Below are 17,446 nucleotides of genomic sequence, written 5' to 3' on the forward strand. Positions count from 1 at the left end.
TTTATATGAATGCACATATATATATAAATTCTTTAAAATATCTCTCAAGTATATAATCCAAGGATTATAGTTGCAGAATTGACATATACGGTTTTTGGAACATGCTCTCATAATCCGTCATGCCTTTGAGGGAATGCCTATATATTATAGCATAAAAACCTCTAAAAATCAAATCACACTCATTTTTACGTATGCTTGTATTTCATTGATAAATGTACATATGTACCGAATTATGACGAGATTTTAAATACTATTATGTATGAACAAAAATTATCAACTATTTACATAAGTTTTTTTAAGTTTTCACAAAAGTATTACTGTTTTATTTATATCTTAGTATTTCTATAAAAACATTATTTTATAGGTACAAAATTTAATTTAGTTAGGAATTGCTTTAATACATATATGAAACAATATTCCTATTATTCCGGTTAATCAAATATTAACTTTGTCAAACATCTTCGAATTGAGCTTAAAGAAAACCAAAAACTGCATACTTTCTCAGTCAAAACAATAAAATCATACCCCTTCCAAAGCTTATTCCTTTTTGTAAATCAATTGCGTTTCTTTTTATATTTTGATTTTGGTGCAACCTAGCATTATAATTTGCAATATAATGGAGGTGTAAATTACAATATTCAGAATTATTTAAATGCTTAAAAATCTACCATGTGCATGGTTATACAGCGCTGTGGGACAATTAACTAATAGTAGCTATTATTTACTTAATAAAGGCTTCCGGCGGTATTTTATTTTCTTTGTGCAGTTTGTCAAACACAAAGGCAGCATGATTGTAATCCCAATTGGTTTCCTGTAAACATCTGTAAAAATTACAATTAGTTTTCGTACTTTCTATAAGATTGAAATGATGAAATATAAACTCACTTCGTGCTCCATTCGATGTTCATATTACTTTGTGCACATAACGATTGCACCATTTGTATTTTTGTTGCCTCATCAATGCCTACCTGTGGCGGTTGCAGGGTTGCAGCTGCCGAAGTCTACGAAGTGAAAAAATTAAAAGAAGAACTAAAACCAAAATGTCGGATATACTCACGCTAGGCTGGTTGATATGCAATCGGTTCTGTAGGCCAGTAGATAAGCCCGAACTGGGTGTCATGGCTTCATTGTTCAATTGAGGCGTGGTAGCGGTCTCTATTTTCTTTTTAAAGAATCGGACTTGGTGTTGTGCGGCTACCGTGATCAGCACCATTTCATTTCGGATGCAAAAGCCGCTGCCGGCGGGCACAATTATGTATTGTCGCTGAAAATAGCGTAATTCTTCAGTAACTTCATCAATTTCTTTGAATAAGCCGGCCACAGTAAAAACGATCATTTTCGGCTACAAGAAAAAAAAAAACAATTAAAATTAGCATAGAAGCATAGAAGCGAAAGTTCGGTTGCTTACGGTAAACAATGTTAGGTCTACGGTGAAAGAACGTGGATAATGCTTGGTTTTAGGCAACTCGGCGAGCATTGATACCACAGCAAGGCGGCCAAAACGTAGCTGGCGCACCTTTGTATTGTCGTCGGCGTTTTGACGACGAAAATCACGATTGTAACGCCAATATTTCTCAAGCCTTAAATGAAAGAGAGTTGAGTTGAAAACAATTATTTACTTTCATCTAAAATCTGTTGACATACCGGCCTACTTGACTCGCTGGTGGCACGACCAGTGAGAGCATCGCTTGGTCATGGTAAGCATCAAGCAAAGGCTGACGATTATCTGAATCGAATATCAAAAAGTACTGTTCCAGGAATTGACGTATAATTTCAGTGCCATTTGGGTCGCAAAGGAATGAAGCCTTTGCATGAGGGAGAACCGCAACTTCTTCACCCACATCGAACTGAATCATCGGCGTTAGTTCTTCACCGTCCTAGATGTTATGGGCAGAAGGAATTATTAAAGCATGAACAACATATACAACAAAAATGGAATTATAATTACCAATTTCTTCAACTTTGGAAATTTACGCTGGATCTCCCTGCGAATGAATATATCTTTGTTGGTATAACTGGTATTAAAATATATACAACTACAATTGGTTATTCCCAACATGCAATTGAGGTGACTAAGCAGCAAAGCTGAAAAGTGGTAGCAAAATATACCAGCTTCTTGCATTATTTACGGAAATATTGGAAGCAAACTTAAAGAATTCTTTGGACACAGAAAAAACGAACTGTGTTTGAGGAGCCCTGAGTTAGTGAACAAATTTGGCCAAAAGCAAATATATAAAAAATGAAGGCTGGGTCGAAATAAATGTGCTATCGACCTTGTTACTCTCAAATGATAGCTATGCGGCGCTCATGTCGGGATTGCGGGTTGCTTTATTCATGTTTTATAAGTTTTTACGCAAAATTTTTTTTATATTTCTTGTTTTTTTTTTTGGTTTTCAAAGAACTGAGCCACAATAAACATGTCTTGGCCAAACGCCTTTCTGCAATGAAATCCGCGAGATTTTTTGCCGAATCCCGTTGACATTCCTTTTTATTTTTTATATAATTTACTGATATTGAGTTATTTAGTTTTGTTGATTCAGTTTCAAGCATTTGGCTGCAACTGGTGTTTTTGCAGGCTCACGCCTAGCAATTCGACACCAACATTACAGCTGCACATGAAAGAAACCTATGTTTATTTATAATGGCTCTTTGTGAGTTGTTAGCGCTTTCAAATCCATCTACTTCGTTGACCTCAGAACTTAACAATAGCCCGCCAGCAATGTACGCACGCGCACACATCATATAAACGACGTCTGCCACATGCACAAGTGTGTAGTGGTTGTCAAAAGGCAGTGGGGCAAAGGCTGGTAATCGTTCTTTAAAACGAGGCAACTTAGAAGCGCAAGGCGCAATTTTTTATATCGTATTTTTAATTTTCATATTTGATTATAAACTCCAACTTATAGCGTAGAGTTATGTAATTTTGACATGGAAGTGTCCACGGAAATTCAGCAAATTAATTTACCGCTAAATTATATAGCCGCGAATACTTTTTAAACAGTTTATTGCTTCTCAGTTATTGTGATGTTTTCATTTTTTTCCTTTTTTCTTTCTCTAGCTCTTTTTTCTTTACTATTTTTTCACACCGAGCGTCGCTTAGCTTTAAACGAGCTACAATTTTAGCTTCTTCTCGGCAACATCTGTTATATATTTGCTTCGCTTCACAATTACTTCCTCCAAACCAATATTTATCCTTTAAATTTGCTTTAACATTGATTAATAAACCGTCTGCGGATTTCGATGTATCTTTTCAGCTTTGCTCTCACTCAAGTACAAAGTAACCAGAGCATTGGTGAAGTTATTCAAGCACATTATGATTAATTAGTTAATTTTTTTTAAATGTGGTAAAATTTCAGTAAAATTTTCTGAATATTGCATAGAAATGCACTCTGAAAACTTCACCAGCGCTTTACATCGATCGTTCTACTCGAAATCAATACTTTTTGGAATGCATAAAACATGAAAACATATCAGAAAATCAAGTAAAATAATTTGCATTTATGTAAATATCAGTTGAAATTGCTCGACGCATGCTTAGTTGGCCAGCATGCGCATGTTCTTTAGACGCGCCGCAAGGATAGCAGTCGCACAGTCGTTGAATAATTAGCTTTTATCCAGCATTATAGTTACAATTCGCCGTTAAAATGTGTTACAGCAGTCCGAGAAGCGTTGCGGTCAACTCCGCGTGCGCTCCTTCATAACTTCGCAACACTTTACCATCCATTTACGGTTTTCAACCATTTTCATGCGTTGCACCCAGTTGCGAAATTTAGAAAATCAATAGCTCGTATACCTGACGTAATGCGCGTGGTCTTTGTAGCGGCCGCAGAGTCCATTATTTTTCAATACCAATTCGATGAGCGGTACATGACGCAGAGCGATCAAATGTGTTGCGGTCGGTATCTGCAAGTAAGCGTTCGAATCAATTATCTGAAATACAGGGAAAACACGAATCCATTGGACAACTCACTTTGTTATCAGCCAAGTGAAGGATGCGCAAGTTTGGCAGACGCGTATGTGCATTCTTGAATGCCTCCATGGACGCTATGTTGTTGTTGTTCAAATTCAGCGCAACCAAATCCGGTATATTCTTCTCCATTATTTCGATCGCCGCCGACATGACATGTGAGCGAAAGATGCCGCAAAATATGCCTCGAAAATCCGGATCTGTGTGGAAGCTGGACATATCTAGCGCTTTGGTCTGAACATTGTATCGTTTTGCCATGACCAATTGCATGCGGGTCTTTAACTGGTCATTGATGGGCGTCTGAGGACAGGAGGCACGTACACGTAAGTACGGTCTGAAGCCATCGGGCATTTGCACAGCGCGCTCGAGTCCATCCAAACGTTCAGCGACTCTCTGGTCATCCACATAGAATGAGACGTTGTTCTTTTCGCTGCGCCAGTAGAGCGGTATCAGTTGTTCCGGCTGTATGGCGCGCTGCAGTACGCTCACAAGTTCCTCCTTGGCATACCGTTGCCCATTGTTTATCTGAAAGAGAAGAAAGAATAACAGTTATTTAAATCAATTCGAAGTGAAGTAAGTAGTTGGCACTCATAGACTACGTGGCGCCGGCAACTGCAGAACTTTGTTCACTGCCCAGCACAATATGCAATATGCACAGGGCAACAAGCTGTTTTCCCCATCATGCGCATTGATTTGACATTGCGAAAACACTTGCCGATAGCAGTGATATGTCGATAAACGATTGGTAATCTTTATTATAGCTTATGGCTCACGGCAATGTATTTCTGTTTTAAGTGCGCTGATAAGACAATCGCTGGCAACAACTAGATGAGGTGCACCAGTACAGAAATTCTGCGACTTCAACGCGTTAACATTCACGAAGACAACGTCGCGCTACACACATTTCACTTAAACGATAAAAAAAAATCGCCACAAGCATGGTAATGTAAGTACCGTTACAGGAAAACGTTGCAAGCAGCAAAAGGAGGAATAATTAAGTTTTTAATAAAGAGCGAAAGTGCAAAATGCGGCGGATATTTCCGTGTGGCTGTTGTTGTAGAGAAAACCATGGTTCGGACGACGATTCAGTTTCGGGTCACTACTGGTCTATATTTAACATGAGAGGTGAACTCAAATCGGCTGAGCAGGTGAGTGACAGAAAAGCAGTGGATGCGTGGATCGCAGTTGACATCTAACGCTATTTGCAGGGAACACTGTCCACGGTAGTCACCACCGAGCCAGGTGCCAACACGACAGCGCGCAATTCTGTGGAGGATTTCGTAGACATTGATTTCCCGAAGGGCAGCTTTGAAGATGATCGCTTCGGGGACATGTCAGCAACAATATTCAAGCGGAGTCAAATTTAGTTTGTTATTGCAGTTTTTAATATAAATTATTGATTTATAGTTTTACGCAGTTGTCTAGCCGAATGTACCACGATAGTCGATAAGCAAATAATTCCTAAGATTATGCAAAAAGTGAAATATTAAATTCAATACTTGCACAAAATGTGACTTCAAAATTTATAGAAATTTATAAAATGAAAACGATTTGCTCTACCACTGGAAGTAAGTATTTATGTTGTTGTTGTAGCGGCAGAATTCTACCGAGTGGAAAGTCTTTGGTCGAATGAAAAATACGGGACCGTAACGGTTATGTAAACCCGTCTGTTGCGGGAACGAAGAAGGAGTCAGGCAATCGGACAATAAAATCCGGTGAGAGAACATATTATAACCTTCCACTGATCCAGGTGCTTTGCAAAATCACTTTTATATAAGTGGGTTAAACAAAGTTCGTTTGCCATGGTCGTAACCAAACGGGGGGTCTCTCATCCGATGCCGTTTAAACTTTTTCATTGGGGACGTTTTTTACGTGGCGGGTCTCAAACCCAGCGCACAACACTGTGAATGGCAAGTTTCGCTTTATCACTTTAGCTCGCTTTCAAACAGATGTTCTTTGGCTAGCCAGAGGATATTTGGTCTAGGACCGGAAGTCATGAGCTGCTTGAGCCATATGCCCCAAGTGAATGGCGAGCAGCGAACTTTCTTCACTTGGGTGAACTTCTACACATGACTCCATCTCCCTACGCCAGTAAAGGGTTAAACAAAGTGTTGTAATAACCGGAGAGGACACAATATATCACGAGTCGCCGTACATTACTCAAATTTCAATGAAATAAAGGATGGGACCAGCAGTATTAGGGGTTTTAACTTACTATATAAGCTTCGAGGGCTAAATAAATAATATATTCGAAACTCGACAAAATGTATTTATAAATATGTATATGTAATGATATTCGAAAAATATGTGCCAGTATCAAATACTTTCGAAATCTATTCGGCAAACCTTTCGAAACACTTGAGCAAATAATAATATGAAACTATTTTTTCTTTTTTCTTTTTTGTACTTGAGTACACTTTACGAAGAGATAGAGGTAGAGAACAAGTTATTTGAAAAATGATTCACTGAAGTGGAGTGAAAATTGGTCAAACGAGCGGTTTTTATATAAAAGAAAACTTGGCAACTGATAACCACATTTATTGCGAATTGATTGTGGCGCTGTGACAAATATTTTCCTGCACACACACGCTCACAAACACCCACATACACACCATATCTGTAGTATATACTATGTGTACATATCTTCATAAGTACACTCATACATCATAAGTACACTCGGCGAGATAACGATCGATAAGTAAGTCAAAACAGTAACAAAATAAAAATGACCTCAAAATATAATTACAAAAATAACCGAAATAACAAATAAACATTTAAAATAGCTGACTGTATTTGGGTCTAGTCAAACTGCCAGAAATTTATCAACATTCCTGCCTTTAGACACCTCCACACCGCAATAAGCCCAGACTAAGTCAAGCAGGAGAGGCAGAAAAACGAAAACAAAAACAAATACAGTTAGTTTGTTTTAAAAAGATTTCTCAGCTATGAGTATAACCCTATAATATATGTTAGTAAACGCACGCAGCAGATCGTAGCACAAAGGAAGGCCGCCACCGCGCCGCTGCTAGCATTGCTGAGAGCTGACTAGTTGCTGATAAGACACCAGGAGCTCAGTTAATATATACAACCACATGTACACACACAGAGCCGCCCATTGACACCGCTCACCGCTAAACCCCAGGCCGTCACACTTGCCAAAACGGTTATACGCTGCTCCGGAGTACATAGCCGGAGAGCGTCTCCCAGCGGGTCGGCAGTGTGCAGGTCATTCGTTGACACTTTTCAAATTTATTTTTATTGGCAATACTATTATTCGTCAATTTATCACAGGGCTCGCTTGAAATGCGTACACCTGAGTGTATGTACATACTTATGTATGTATGTACTTATTTATGTACATATAAATGTATGTGCCATGCATACTTTTGCTTGTATTTAACGGTTGAGTACTTAATGTGAATGTGTAAGCTTTTGTGCACGCATTGTTGTTGCATTGTGTGAGTTGTTTGGCCGTAACTCATTTATTTAGCGATAAAACCGCATAGATTTACCACATACATACATACACGCATATACATAAACAAGCGCCGAGTTAGGAAGGAGTGCAGCTCGGCCCCTCACGACGCGCAGGCCACCACCTACAATCGCGTCACTTACTCGTATATAACATACTCTATTCAGCAATAAATTCGGAAAAGTGAGGCGAGTAAAAGTGAAATTGACATACGCTGTGCAACTGTGAGACGGCGACGTTGATGAAAAAGATCCTCAGTGCTTCAAAGACAGTTAAAAAGCGCATACGAGTAAACAGTGTTGCATAGTTAATATACTATACATTACGTATAAACAGTAAATAATAACCATGGGCAGCTGCTGTTCAAAGGATCCGGATTCGCAGACCTCCTGGAGTCCTTCGGAGACCAAAAATGCGGTATGAAACGAAAGACTGTGAATTATGAGAAACTTGTTGAGTGTTGAGTGCGTGCATAGTGCTGTGAAAATGGTTTCAAAAGACTATGAATTTCGCAGTTTTTGAAGGAAGTGCGTTTCGAAAATCATGTGCCTACAAATGTGTTAGCGTTATTCAGAATACTTGAGCTTTCTTATACATGAAGTATTAGTCATATGAAATATTCTCAACATGAGTCAGAGTCGGTTAATCACTAAGCGCATAAGTAAACGGTGTGAATCGGGGCAGAGTTGTAGTTGCGGTGCATATCAAAGAGAGCTAGTAGAGTTGTTAACGCCAAGAAACGTTTACCAGGTCAAGGCTAAATTGCTTACAATTCAATTTTATATTCATTTCAGTACCAGCAATTAGGGATTCATTGGTCTCATAGGTAATTGGCTTGGCTCATTGCTTCCATAGTTTGAAGTCAGCATTTGCCGGTGTTGACAAGTTTTATACACTGAACAGGGCATATTCAATTGCCACGAATTTTGTAACACCCAGCAGGAAACATCGGAAAACCTATAAAGTATATATAACTATGAATGATCAGCGATCAGCGAGATAAGATGAGTCTATTTAGCCATGTCCGTCTGTATATACGCCAACAAGTCCCTCAGTTTTTGCGATATAGGTCTGATATTATGCTCGCGTCGTCTTCGCAAGAAGCTGCTCATTTGTCGGAACCGTAGACATCGGACCACTATAGCATAGATCTGCCATATAAACCGAACAATAGGAATCTGGAGCTTTTATGGAAACTTTTTCAGTTGACGAGATATCTCCCCAAATTTTGGTAGGGGTTATTGCCTAAAGCAATGAAGAAATTGCACGAACGGAATCAAGTTTTTTTATTTAGCAAAATTTCCGCACAAAGTTTAGCACAGATTATTATCCAAGGCAATGCAATAATATGCGAGCAAATTGTTCAGATCGGTTGATTTTAACATATAGCTGCCATACTAATTGGCAGATGAAAGTTCCGTTCCCATGGCAGTCGGGTCTACGTAACCGGAACGGACCCGGACTTTTATCCGGCCAAGGACTATCTACTCGGAAAAATTCTACCGCTACAACAACAATTAGTACTTTTTAAATTGTATTATAGGGTATTATAGCTACGCTGCAATCAAAGCTAACGTTTCATTTGGTTTCCTTTTTCAATAGACTTATTTGCCCTTTTGTGCAGCAACTGAGTGTTGTAAAAGACTACATTAACCACTGAAAGTGCAAGTTTGGTACACAGAGCACACGCTCTCACTTTTCTTTATGTTCAAAAGGGACACAGTTGGGTGGAGTCTTCGCTGTTATCATAAATTAAACATTCAGTCACATCAAACAACTCGCAAAGCTTGCTGCCAATTTTAGCACAAAGCAGTACACTTTTCAGAATACAAGTTAGATTAAGCGCATTCGACATTTTAGACATTTATAACGTAGTACATGCTATATAAAGCTTGTTTACACATTTATGTACATGCATATGCGCACCTTCGATATAATATACATATATACATACGTACATACATATGTATTGACAAAAGAATTTATTTATTAAATTTCGTTCATTTCAGAGCACAACGTCGACAATTGTTGCGCAGCCAACGAACGATAGTACTTCGGCTGGAGTGTTTACGAGCACGTTAGTTGTGCCGGCTGACGCAGAAGGCATGAGCTCGGAGACAACGACAACAACTATTATAAAGACAACAAAAGTCACAGAGACTGTGACGACCTCGGAGGAATGAATGCTGATAACGCCACTACGAGTGGCTGCAGGAAACGAGTGAATAACGACCAAATAATAAAAGCATTTAGTATTAATTTATACACAATTAAGTAACACATGTATACCTACAGACATATTATATGTACATATGTATATATACGTATATAAGCACAGAGTTGGAACGAACCCAGTTGAAGAAAGTACACAGTACAATTAAATATCTACCATACCATGAAAAATATTGTAGAAGACGAGCTCATTGTAAATAGATTTTTTAATGCGTGCAATAAAAAGTAGTTTTCGATAAAATTGTAAAATTCTTCACTTTCCGATATCTAATTCTAGATTCCAGTACGAGTCATATTTCCCTAAATCTCAAACTTTTTGATGAACACCCGAAACCAAGTAATTAACTGTGGAATGTGGAAGGGGGGCAAGCTTTGGCCGTCGAAAGTTGAAACGCATTTAATTAATCGGGCAGTGCATCGTTAAGTGCAGCGTAAAAGCGTTGAGCGAGAAAAAGAAAACACAGTTCATTCTTATTGTTAGCTGGCTCAGCAGTCAAGATCAACATTGCGAGCCTGCTGCCTGCCCTGCACCGCCCTTAAAACGCGCGTCGCCGCTGCCCATCCAGTTCTAATCAGCCGATGCGCGCCGCTTTAATAAGCGCTCGTATAATCGTCAATCAGTTTAGTTCAAATACCCGTCGCGACAACAACATCCCTCTCAGAATCAGAATACAACGCGCACAACAGTTCTCATATTATTCAAATTTTAATTTAATTCAATAAAAAATAAATTTAAATTCAATTTTGCACCGCAACGTGTATCGATTGAGCGAGTTGTTTTCCAACGCTTGTCGCGCTTTTGCTACAAATTATTCGTGAAATTGATTAGTTGTTGATTTTGTTGGTGGTGCGCGCGTGACATATGGCGCAGATTTTGATCTCGATATTGGCTGCCGTGGTGGCGATTAGCAGTTTTGCCCAAGGCTTCGTGCTGCCACACTACGCACAGATCATGGGCATCGATTACGAGTACGCCGAGGAGACGCCGGCAGCGCCCACCCCAACGCCCAGCTACATAATGCGCATCGCACAGTCCAATGAATTGGGCGAACCCGGTGTGGCCGAGGTCACCAAATTCATCGACGCCGACGCCGCTGCGCCAACCAATCAACCAGACAGCGCGAAGCCTGCTACAAACGACAGACCGAAGGTGATAAATAAGAAGAGCACAGCGGATACGACAAGCACAGAGCAGCGGCGGCAGGGCAAGACGCTGACCTATACAGAACTCGACAAACTGCTGGCCAATTGGCAAATGGATAAGGAGCGCAATGCTTACGAAATGCAGGCCAACAAACAGTACGGACTCAATGCGCGCCACTACTGACGGGGATCAAGAAATTTTTGTTTGTTTATGTTTGGGGAAAATGTTGTTGTTTTAGTGCCTAGGTACTCGTATGCATGTTGGCGAACGGTATTAAACCGACTGTTGCTTGAAGTGTGTTGCTGATAACGGAATGTAATGCGCATTGCCATTACTAAACGAAGAGGAACGGGTTTCGGTTGTCTAAAATCAATATTTGCGTTTGATAATTATTTTTTTTTAAGCCATTTTGTTAATAAAAATGATCTGCTGATTGTACCATAACGGCGAAGGCCAAGGTTCAAACGCATTAACTGTGTCAGCTTATAAATATTAGTTTAGTTAGATTTATCTCTTCCAAATGCCTTGTAATCTTTATCAGAATAAAATAATCTACAAAAGCTGCTATTAAACGGCCGAGTACACAAATAAAGTAAATTGTTGTGTACATTTTATTTCGCATATAATTGGAAGCAATTAAATCTCTCATAGATAAGATAAAAATGCCTAGAAAGTAAGGTGGGTGTCATCTTACAACAATTCATTGGGACGCAGAGCCTATTTCCAAAAATTTTATAAAACTATTACAGATTTCGTAAATATTTTTAATATTTTTTTACATAACATCTTGAGTACCACTTTTTATTAAACTACAATCTAGGCACAGCCTGAATGTGTCGGACGATTACGGTAACTCATTCGCATAATCTCATTTACATATAGACACATTATTGGCATAAATAAGTAAACAAATCAATTGGCTAAAACAATAGGATTGATTTATTGAAACAAATTGAAATCGCAACTTTGTTTAAAATTGCGTCCACATCTTCAATACTAATGAAAACAAATAAATTGCAGTAGTCTATTTCAAGATATGGCGGCTACATGTTGCTTGTTGCCATTTTGCAAAACCATATCTCCACTGCTGTTGGGCATTTTCTCATTGTTTTCACTTCCTTCGAGGTTCTGCATGCTAAGATCGGTTGCATGTGTGTCAATTTGTGGTGTTGGCGTCTCATCTTCCAAGTTGCTGGGTGTTGAAGACTCGCCTCCGATCTCAGAGCTCGTACCTGTCACCACTACAACGGGCACTTGTCGATTGCGCAACCGCCTCGCTATGGGGGGGACAAAGAGATCATATTTGATTGTGGTGCACGCGCTGTCGGTGTAGATGTGTGCATTCGAGTCCCAGCCCAGCTTGGCGTACAGCCAGGAGCATACCAAGCCCATGAAGAACGTGACGAGAAAGCCAATTGTCGCATACCACATATATGAGATTCGATAGAGATAGAAATAATGTGGCTCCGCTGCTTCCGCCGTTGACAGTCGTTGTGTGAAGATGTCGGTGACGTATGATGTTGGTGGCGTCGCCGGACAGCCTTCGGTAGAGAATTCCAAGCTTACCGGCGCAGGTCTGGGTTGACCAAAACCAATCCAAAAGCAAAATGCCAGGCTGGTGAGGAGACCCGTTATTGCCCCCTTTTGATTAACGGATGTGCAGTACATGCCGAGAGTGAATAGACCCAATAATGGACCGCCTACAATTCCAAAAATAGAAAGTGCAGCCTGTAGAACACCAGTTAACGAACCGGCTAGGAATGCCAGACCGATACATCCCGCGCCATAAATCAGATTGAAAATTTTTGAAAACCATGTGCTTCTGGAATCACTTAGAGTTTGTTTGGTTTTCCACAGTAGCAATGGTTTTATGTAATCCTCGACAGTCACGGCAGCCAAAGAGGAGATAGCAGATGAAATTGTTGACAAACTTGCGCAAAATATACCCGCAACAAATAGGCCCGACAATCCGGGTATGTCTGACATCGTATCCACGACGAAAAGTGGCATCAATTGATCCCGTGAGGAAATACGTCCTTGCAATAAAGGATCACAGTCTTTATAGTAATAGTACATACAGAGTCCAGAGAAACAGGTGCTGCAACTCAGTAGCATCAAAATTGGTAAGTTCCACCATAAAGAAGCTTGCGATGCTTTTAGATTGCGCACCGACAACAACCGTTGGACCTGCGTCTGATTGACGCCATACACGGATAAGTATGTGCTTATGCCGCCAATCATTTGTGTCCAAAAGGTATGGCGAACTGTTGGATCAATACGGAAATCCGAAAAATTGATGCGGCCACCTTCATTTGCAACACGCCAGATCTCACCCCAGCTTCCCGCTTTGATGGTGGCGAATATTATCACACTAAACACGGATACAAACATTAGCAGCGACTGGAAAATATCTGTGATAAGCACCGCCTTCATTCCACCCAATGTAGCATAAAAGGTACATACTACGCCCACCAGTATTATTGAGAAGTTTTGATTCAGACCTGTTACGGCTTCAAGTGCTAGTGCTGGTGCATACAATACAATGCCCATGTAGAGTGTCATTTGAACAGTGTAGGCGAGAGAGGCGCACAGTCGGGTGGCATAGCCAAATCGCAATTCCAAATATTCGTATACGGATGCAGTTTTCAGTCGAAAGAAAACTGGCAGAATGAGGTAGACAGCTGCCGGTGTGGACAAGACGTACGAGATATTGATGAGCACGAACATAGTACCGTACTGATAGTTTTCCATCGATACACCCAGCAGAGTGACGGCGGACATGAAGCTAGTCATAAGGCTAAACGCGACAGGCAGGATTGACATCTGGCGTCCAGCAAGCAGGTACTCCTTAGTGGTATTCTGCTTTCCGCCCGTCACACGATAATATACACCGATACCGGCTGATACGATCAGCACAAGCACAACAATCCCATAGTCGAGGGCACCGAAAGTAGCCATTTTATTAGATGTGGTTAAATGCGACGGGAAAATCTACAATTAGTATTAAAAACTGTTCTTTTATAACTGTACACACGTGCAGTTTGCTCTCCTTACCACACTTGTTCTTCAAGCAGGAGTCTCTCGCCGGCACTACAGTACGGATATACAACACACGAGGTACTGATTTTATAAATTAAATGTTTCAAAGGCTAATATCACGGTTTCCGGAGATTTTCACCTCGTTAAAATAATCTTTATTAGCTACCCGACTGTCGATATTTTATCTGCACTTGATAACTATAATTGTGCTGTTTCAAGTGATGTTTGCACAATTCTAGTAAAAGTTGTTGACTGATACTGATGGAGTTCCACGCTAAGAATACTAACTGTTTGAAAATTTTTGATGTGGTGAAATTTTCTGGACGCAACTGATTCAGTACTATTTTTAGTGAAAAAGTTTTATAAACTTCCGCGCTATCGCCGTGTGGGCTGCTGGCAAGAGTACTGTGGGAAAACGGAATTTGCTCTCATAGCATCGAGCACCTGTGCTCGCCAAGAAATTCATATTTACATTGTTGCGAATACAAGGCGATTTTATGGCCACTGTAGCCGGTGGCAGAGGCTAGATCAGACAAAAATATGCAATGGCTGCTGCGCCAGTGATACCCCCGTTCATTAGCAATCCAGCAGATGCAAATACTGTGTTCGATATTTGCTAGCACATCTACATACGTGTTTATTTTAACCTTTGTATAAATAATAATTAAAATTTTTTACTTATTGGTCTGGTACACGAGTACGCTGTTCTTATTGAATTTATACATTTGTGTTTGCTTTTGGATTATTCTATAAACCGGTGGTGTGTGTATCTGTTGTTTACTTGTTGTTCCGATAGTAACTTTTGCTTCTATTTATATGTACATGCAGCTTTATATTTGTTTCGTACTTTTTTCTCAGGGAGGGAATCTTCGCGAGGCAGAGTTTCGAAGCGTTGGCTGTTGTTGCGGTAATCCCTGTTAGGGTGGCAAACAATAGTTAGTTGTCATTTGCTGCTTCGACGGGGTCACCCCATAGAGAGGAGGGCGTTAGATGAGTGACAAGGCGTATTATTTGGACGTTTATGACGCTAAGTGCGATGGTAGAGCTGTACCCTTTACGGAAGCTATGCTTATGGTCTGCTAGGTTCAGATAGTGAGTGAAGGTCGGGAGTAATAAAGCCTCAAATGTCTACTACTGGGGCAGGGAGAGTTATGGGACAATAAGACCCCGTTATATTGGTGGAATTTCCAGGTTTCATATTTATTCTCTTGTTGTTGTTTTAACGGTTATTCAATCTCCGTTTGAATGCTAAGGATTATCTCAGTTGTCGTCGACGTCGTCTAACGGGAGGCCCAAGAAATGTGCTGTTTCGACGGGGTCGGACTAAAGGGAAAATGTCTCAGATGAGTGGGGTTGGCGGGGCATGCAAAGAGGTGGCTAGTGTCATGCGGAGACTCATTGCACGCAAGATATATGTTAGATATATCGAGTTCTATACTTGACAAATAGGAGTTTAACCTGCTATAATATCCAGAACGAAGCGGCGCAGGATTCACTCTCGTTTCTTGCGGCAACTCGAGCATTTTGTCTGCAATGGGTGGTGATTTGGCTCCAAGAACGTCATCCACTAGAAGGGAGTCGGTCAGTGCTTGTCGGAAGTTAGTTGCGTCCAAAGTCCGGTCGGCGTATTGTTCGATGTCGTCGACGTAATTGAGGAAAGACCTCTTGATATTCTTAGGAGGCCGTTCCGATCCAAGAAGGTGGCTGCAGGGGTGATTACCTCGAAAACATTCCAGTAGGAACTGCCTGCAGAGGAATTCATTATGTTCCTTAACTGGGAGCATAAGCGTCTCACTATCTAGGTGTTCAATGAGAGACATCATGAGGCATCCTTCTGAGAAGTCTGAAGCTTTTTCATCTGCGTTTCACTGCATCCATATTAGTGCGGCGTAGTTGAGGACCGGCCAGCAGTTCCCAACAACGTTTCTTGGCGATAATCGCGGTCGTATAGTGGAGAAGCATACTCTACCAAAAGTTACAGCTAAAATCTTAGGAAAGTGACAGTCGGGATCTTGACGCCATGGACTGCAATTGACAGGGCAAGTCTGTACTTTTTCGTCCAGTTTGTAAACATAGTCGCTGTGGATTTGGGAGGGGGAGAGTGTTAAATTCCGTACAGAAAAAAAGGGAGAAAGGTCGGAGAAATAGCCGTTTACCCCGACGTCAATATAGTGCAATCATCAGCCTACTAGGTTGTGGAAACACCCACTGATGGCTGTGGGAGTTTCGTGATGTAGTCGAGAAGTGAATGGTCGTCAGGTTATGCTATTTATCAGACCAACATTACTTGCTACGAGCTATGGTACCCATAATAATAAAAAATAGCCAAACTTATATTTCTCTCTATTTCGAACAAAGAAAGGAACTCTGTTTCAGCTCTTGTTTATATATAGTAATATATGTATATATAATAAAGAGTATAATAATAAAAGTAGTTCAAACTTTATAGCCTATATTTTATTAATTATAGTTTTACTGTAGGCAATAGAAATGGAGAAAAATGGATCTAAGTCATTTTAACATAATACTACAGTAAAACTAAATTTATTTTCCTTAATTGTATAAAAATCTGCTTCAACTTACCCAAATTTGATACCAGCCAAATGGAGACTTTGATAAATGCATTGCATTTCCAAACTTTTTTCTAGGTATGGGTGACCCTTTACGGCGTGTATTGTCCGGCTGTTCAAGTAAAAGGATTTAAAATTTTGAGCACATTATTTTTTTATTTTTTTTTTAATTATTACGTACCTTGGAAGTTCCTGGCATATCACCCATATCTTCATCATCTTCTAAGTGTGAACGTATAGCTATCTCAGCCATTCTCCTTTTAATACCACCTGAATATTGCAGTAATGATGGCTTGAAGCTAACCCGACGTGTATTGCGATCCTTTCGTGGATTATCACGTTCACGGTCACGATCGCGATCATCTCGATCTTGAGAAAGGAGTAAAGATGATATATAAAGTTAAGCACATTATTTCGCAAACTTACCGTCCAAATCATTAAATGCTACGAAACGCGAACCACTAGGTCCGTTCATATTAGCACGTCCACCACGTTTTGGCATTTCGATTTGTTTTCCTCCTTATTTCTCAACAATATGTTAAATGTTAAACTCTTATTAATTGCGAAATTTTAATCAACTTCGTTATGAAAAATATATGCAAATTTTTTGGAAACAATTATACAAATCGCAAAATGAAGATTTTTATTCTGTTCGTTTCCAACTCCTTCGTTTTTGTGAAATTATTTGACAAGTGTGGGTATTGCCACATATCTGATACGCATGATTAATTAAAAATTATTAAGGCACATTTGGGCAACATTCAATTGCTCGTTTCTTTTATGTAAAATAATAGGCAAAATAAAACTTGTTAAGAAAATAATCATTAGTTTAAATGAATTGTTGAAATGGAAATGAAATCGTGAAAATAATTGGCAGTCTTGAAGTAATTGGCAACACGAAAATAGGGGCGCCATCTGCTGGCATATTTTACAACTTTCAGTTGCATTAAAGTACTTTCACAGAAATTTATGCTGTTTTCTGCCTATACATTTGTTGGCATTCATAAACGTAAAAAAGT

General features: G+C 39.9%; 3 protein-coding genes and 1 long non-coding RNA gene across 4 annotated transcripts; 2 read left to right on the plus strand and 2 right to left on the minus strand.

Moving 5' to 3' along the window:
* Positions 1-286: 286 nt before the first annotated feature.
* On the minus strand, positions 287-17,118 carry LOC105230383 (nuclear RNA export factor 1). The gene is made up of 11 exons (XM_011211117.4): positions 16,854-17,118; positions 16,609-16,796; positions 16,441-16,539; positions 3,971-4,492; positions 3,794-3,903; positions 1,949-1,985; positions 1,645-1,877; positions 1,409-1,580; positions 1,058-1,342; positions 886-1,001; positions 287-821 (listed from the first exon to the last, which is right to left on the minus strand). Exons 1-11 carry the CDS (start codon positions 16,927-16,929, stop codon positions 722-724), a joined length of 1,938 nt encoding a protein of 645 aa, XP_011209419.2. The 5' UTR covers positions 16,930-17,118; the 3' UTR covers positions 287-721.
* LOC125778444 (uncharacterized) lies at positions 4,778-5,489 on the plus strand. The gene is made up of 2 exons (XR_007422711.1): positions 4,778-5,115; positions 5,176-5,489. It is a non-coding gene; the product is annotated as an uncharacterized LOC125778444 (long non-coding RNA).
* LOC105230382 (uncharacterized) lies at positions 7,609-11,415 on the plus strand. Its single transcript, XM_011211116.4, has 2 exons — positions 7,609-7,859; positions 9,452-11,415. Exons 1-2 carry the CDS (start codon positions 7,791-7,793, stop codon positions 9,623-9,625), a joined length of 243 nt encoding a protein of 80 aa, XP_011209418.1. The 5' UTR covers positions 7,609-7,790; the 3' UTR covers positions 9,626-11,415.
* On the minus strand, positions 11,735-14,322 carry LOC105230380 (putative sodium-dependent multivitamin transporter). The gene is made up of 2 exons (XM_011211115.4): positions 13,873-14,322; positions 11,735-13,809 (listed from the first exon to the last, which is right to left on the minus strand). The coding sequence occupies exon 2, from the start codon at positions 13,774-13,776 to the stop codon at positions 11,848-11,850; it is 1,929 nt and encodes a 642-aa protein (XP_011209417.1). The 5' UTR covers positions 13,777-13,809; positions 13,873-14,322; the 3' UTR covers positions 11,735-11,847.
* Positions 17,119-17,446: the final 328 nt, after the last annotated feature.

Source organism: Bactrocera dorsalis, chromosome 4 (genome assembly GCF_023373825.1).
Source record: "Bactrocera dorsalis isolate Fly_Bdor chromosome 4, ASM2337382v1, whole genome shotgun sequence".
Classification (NCBI taxonomy): domain Eukaryota; kingdom Metazoa; phylum Arthropoda; class Insecta; order Diptera; family Tephritidae; genus Bactrocera; species Bactrocera dorsalis.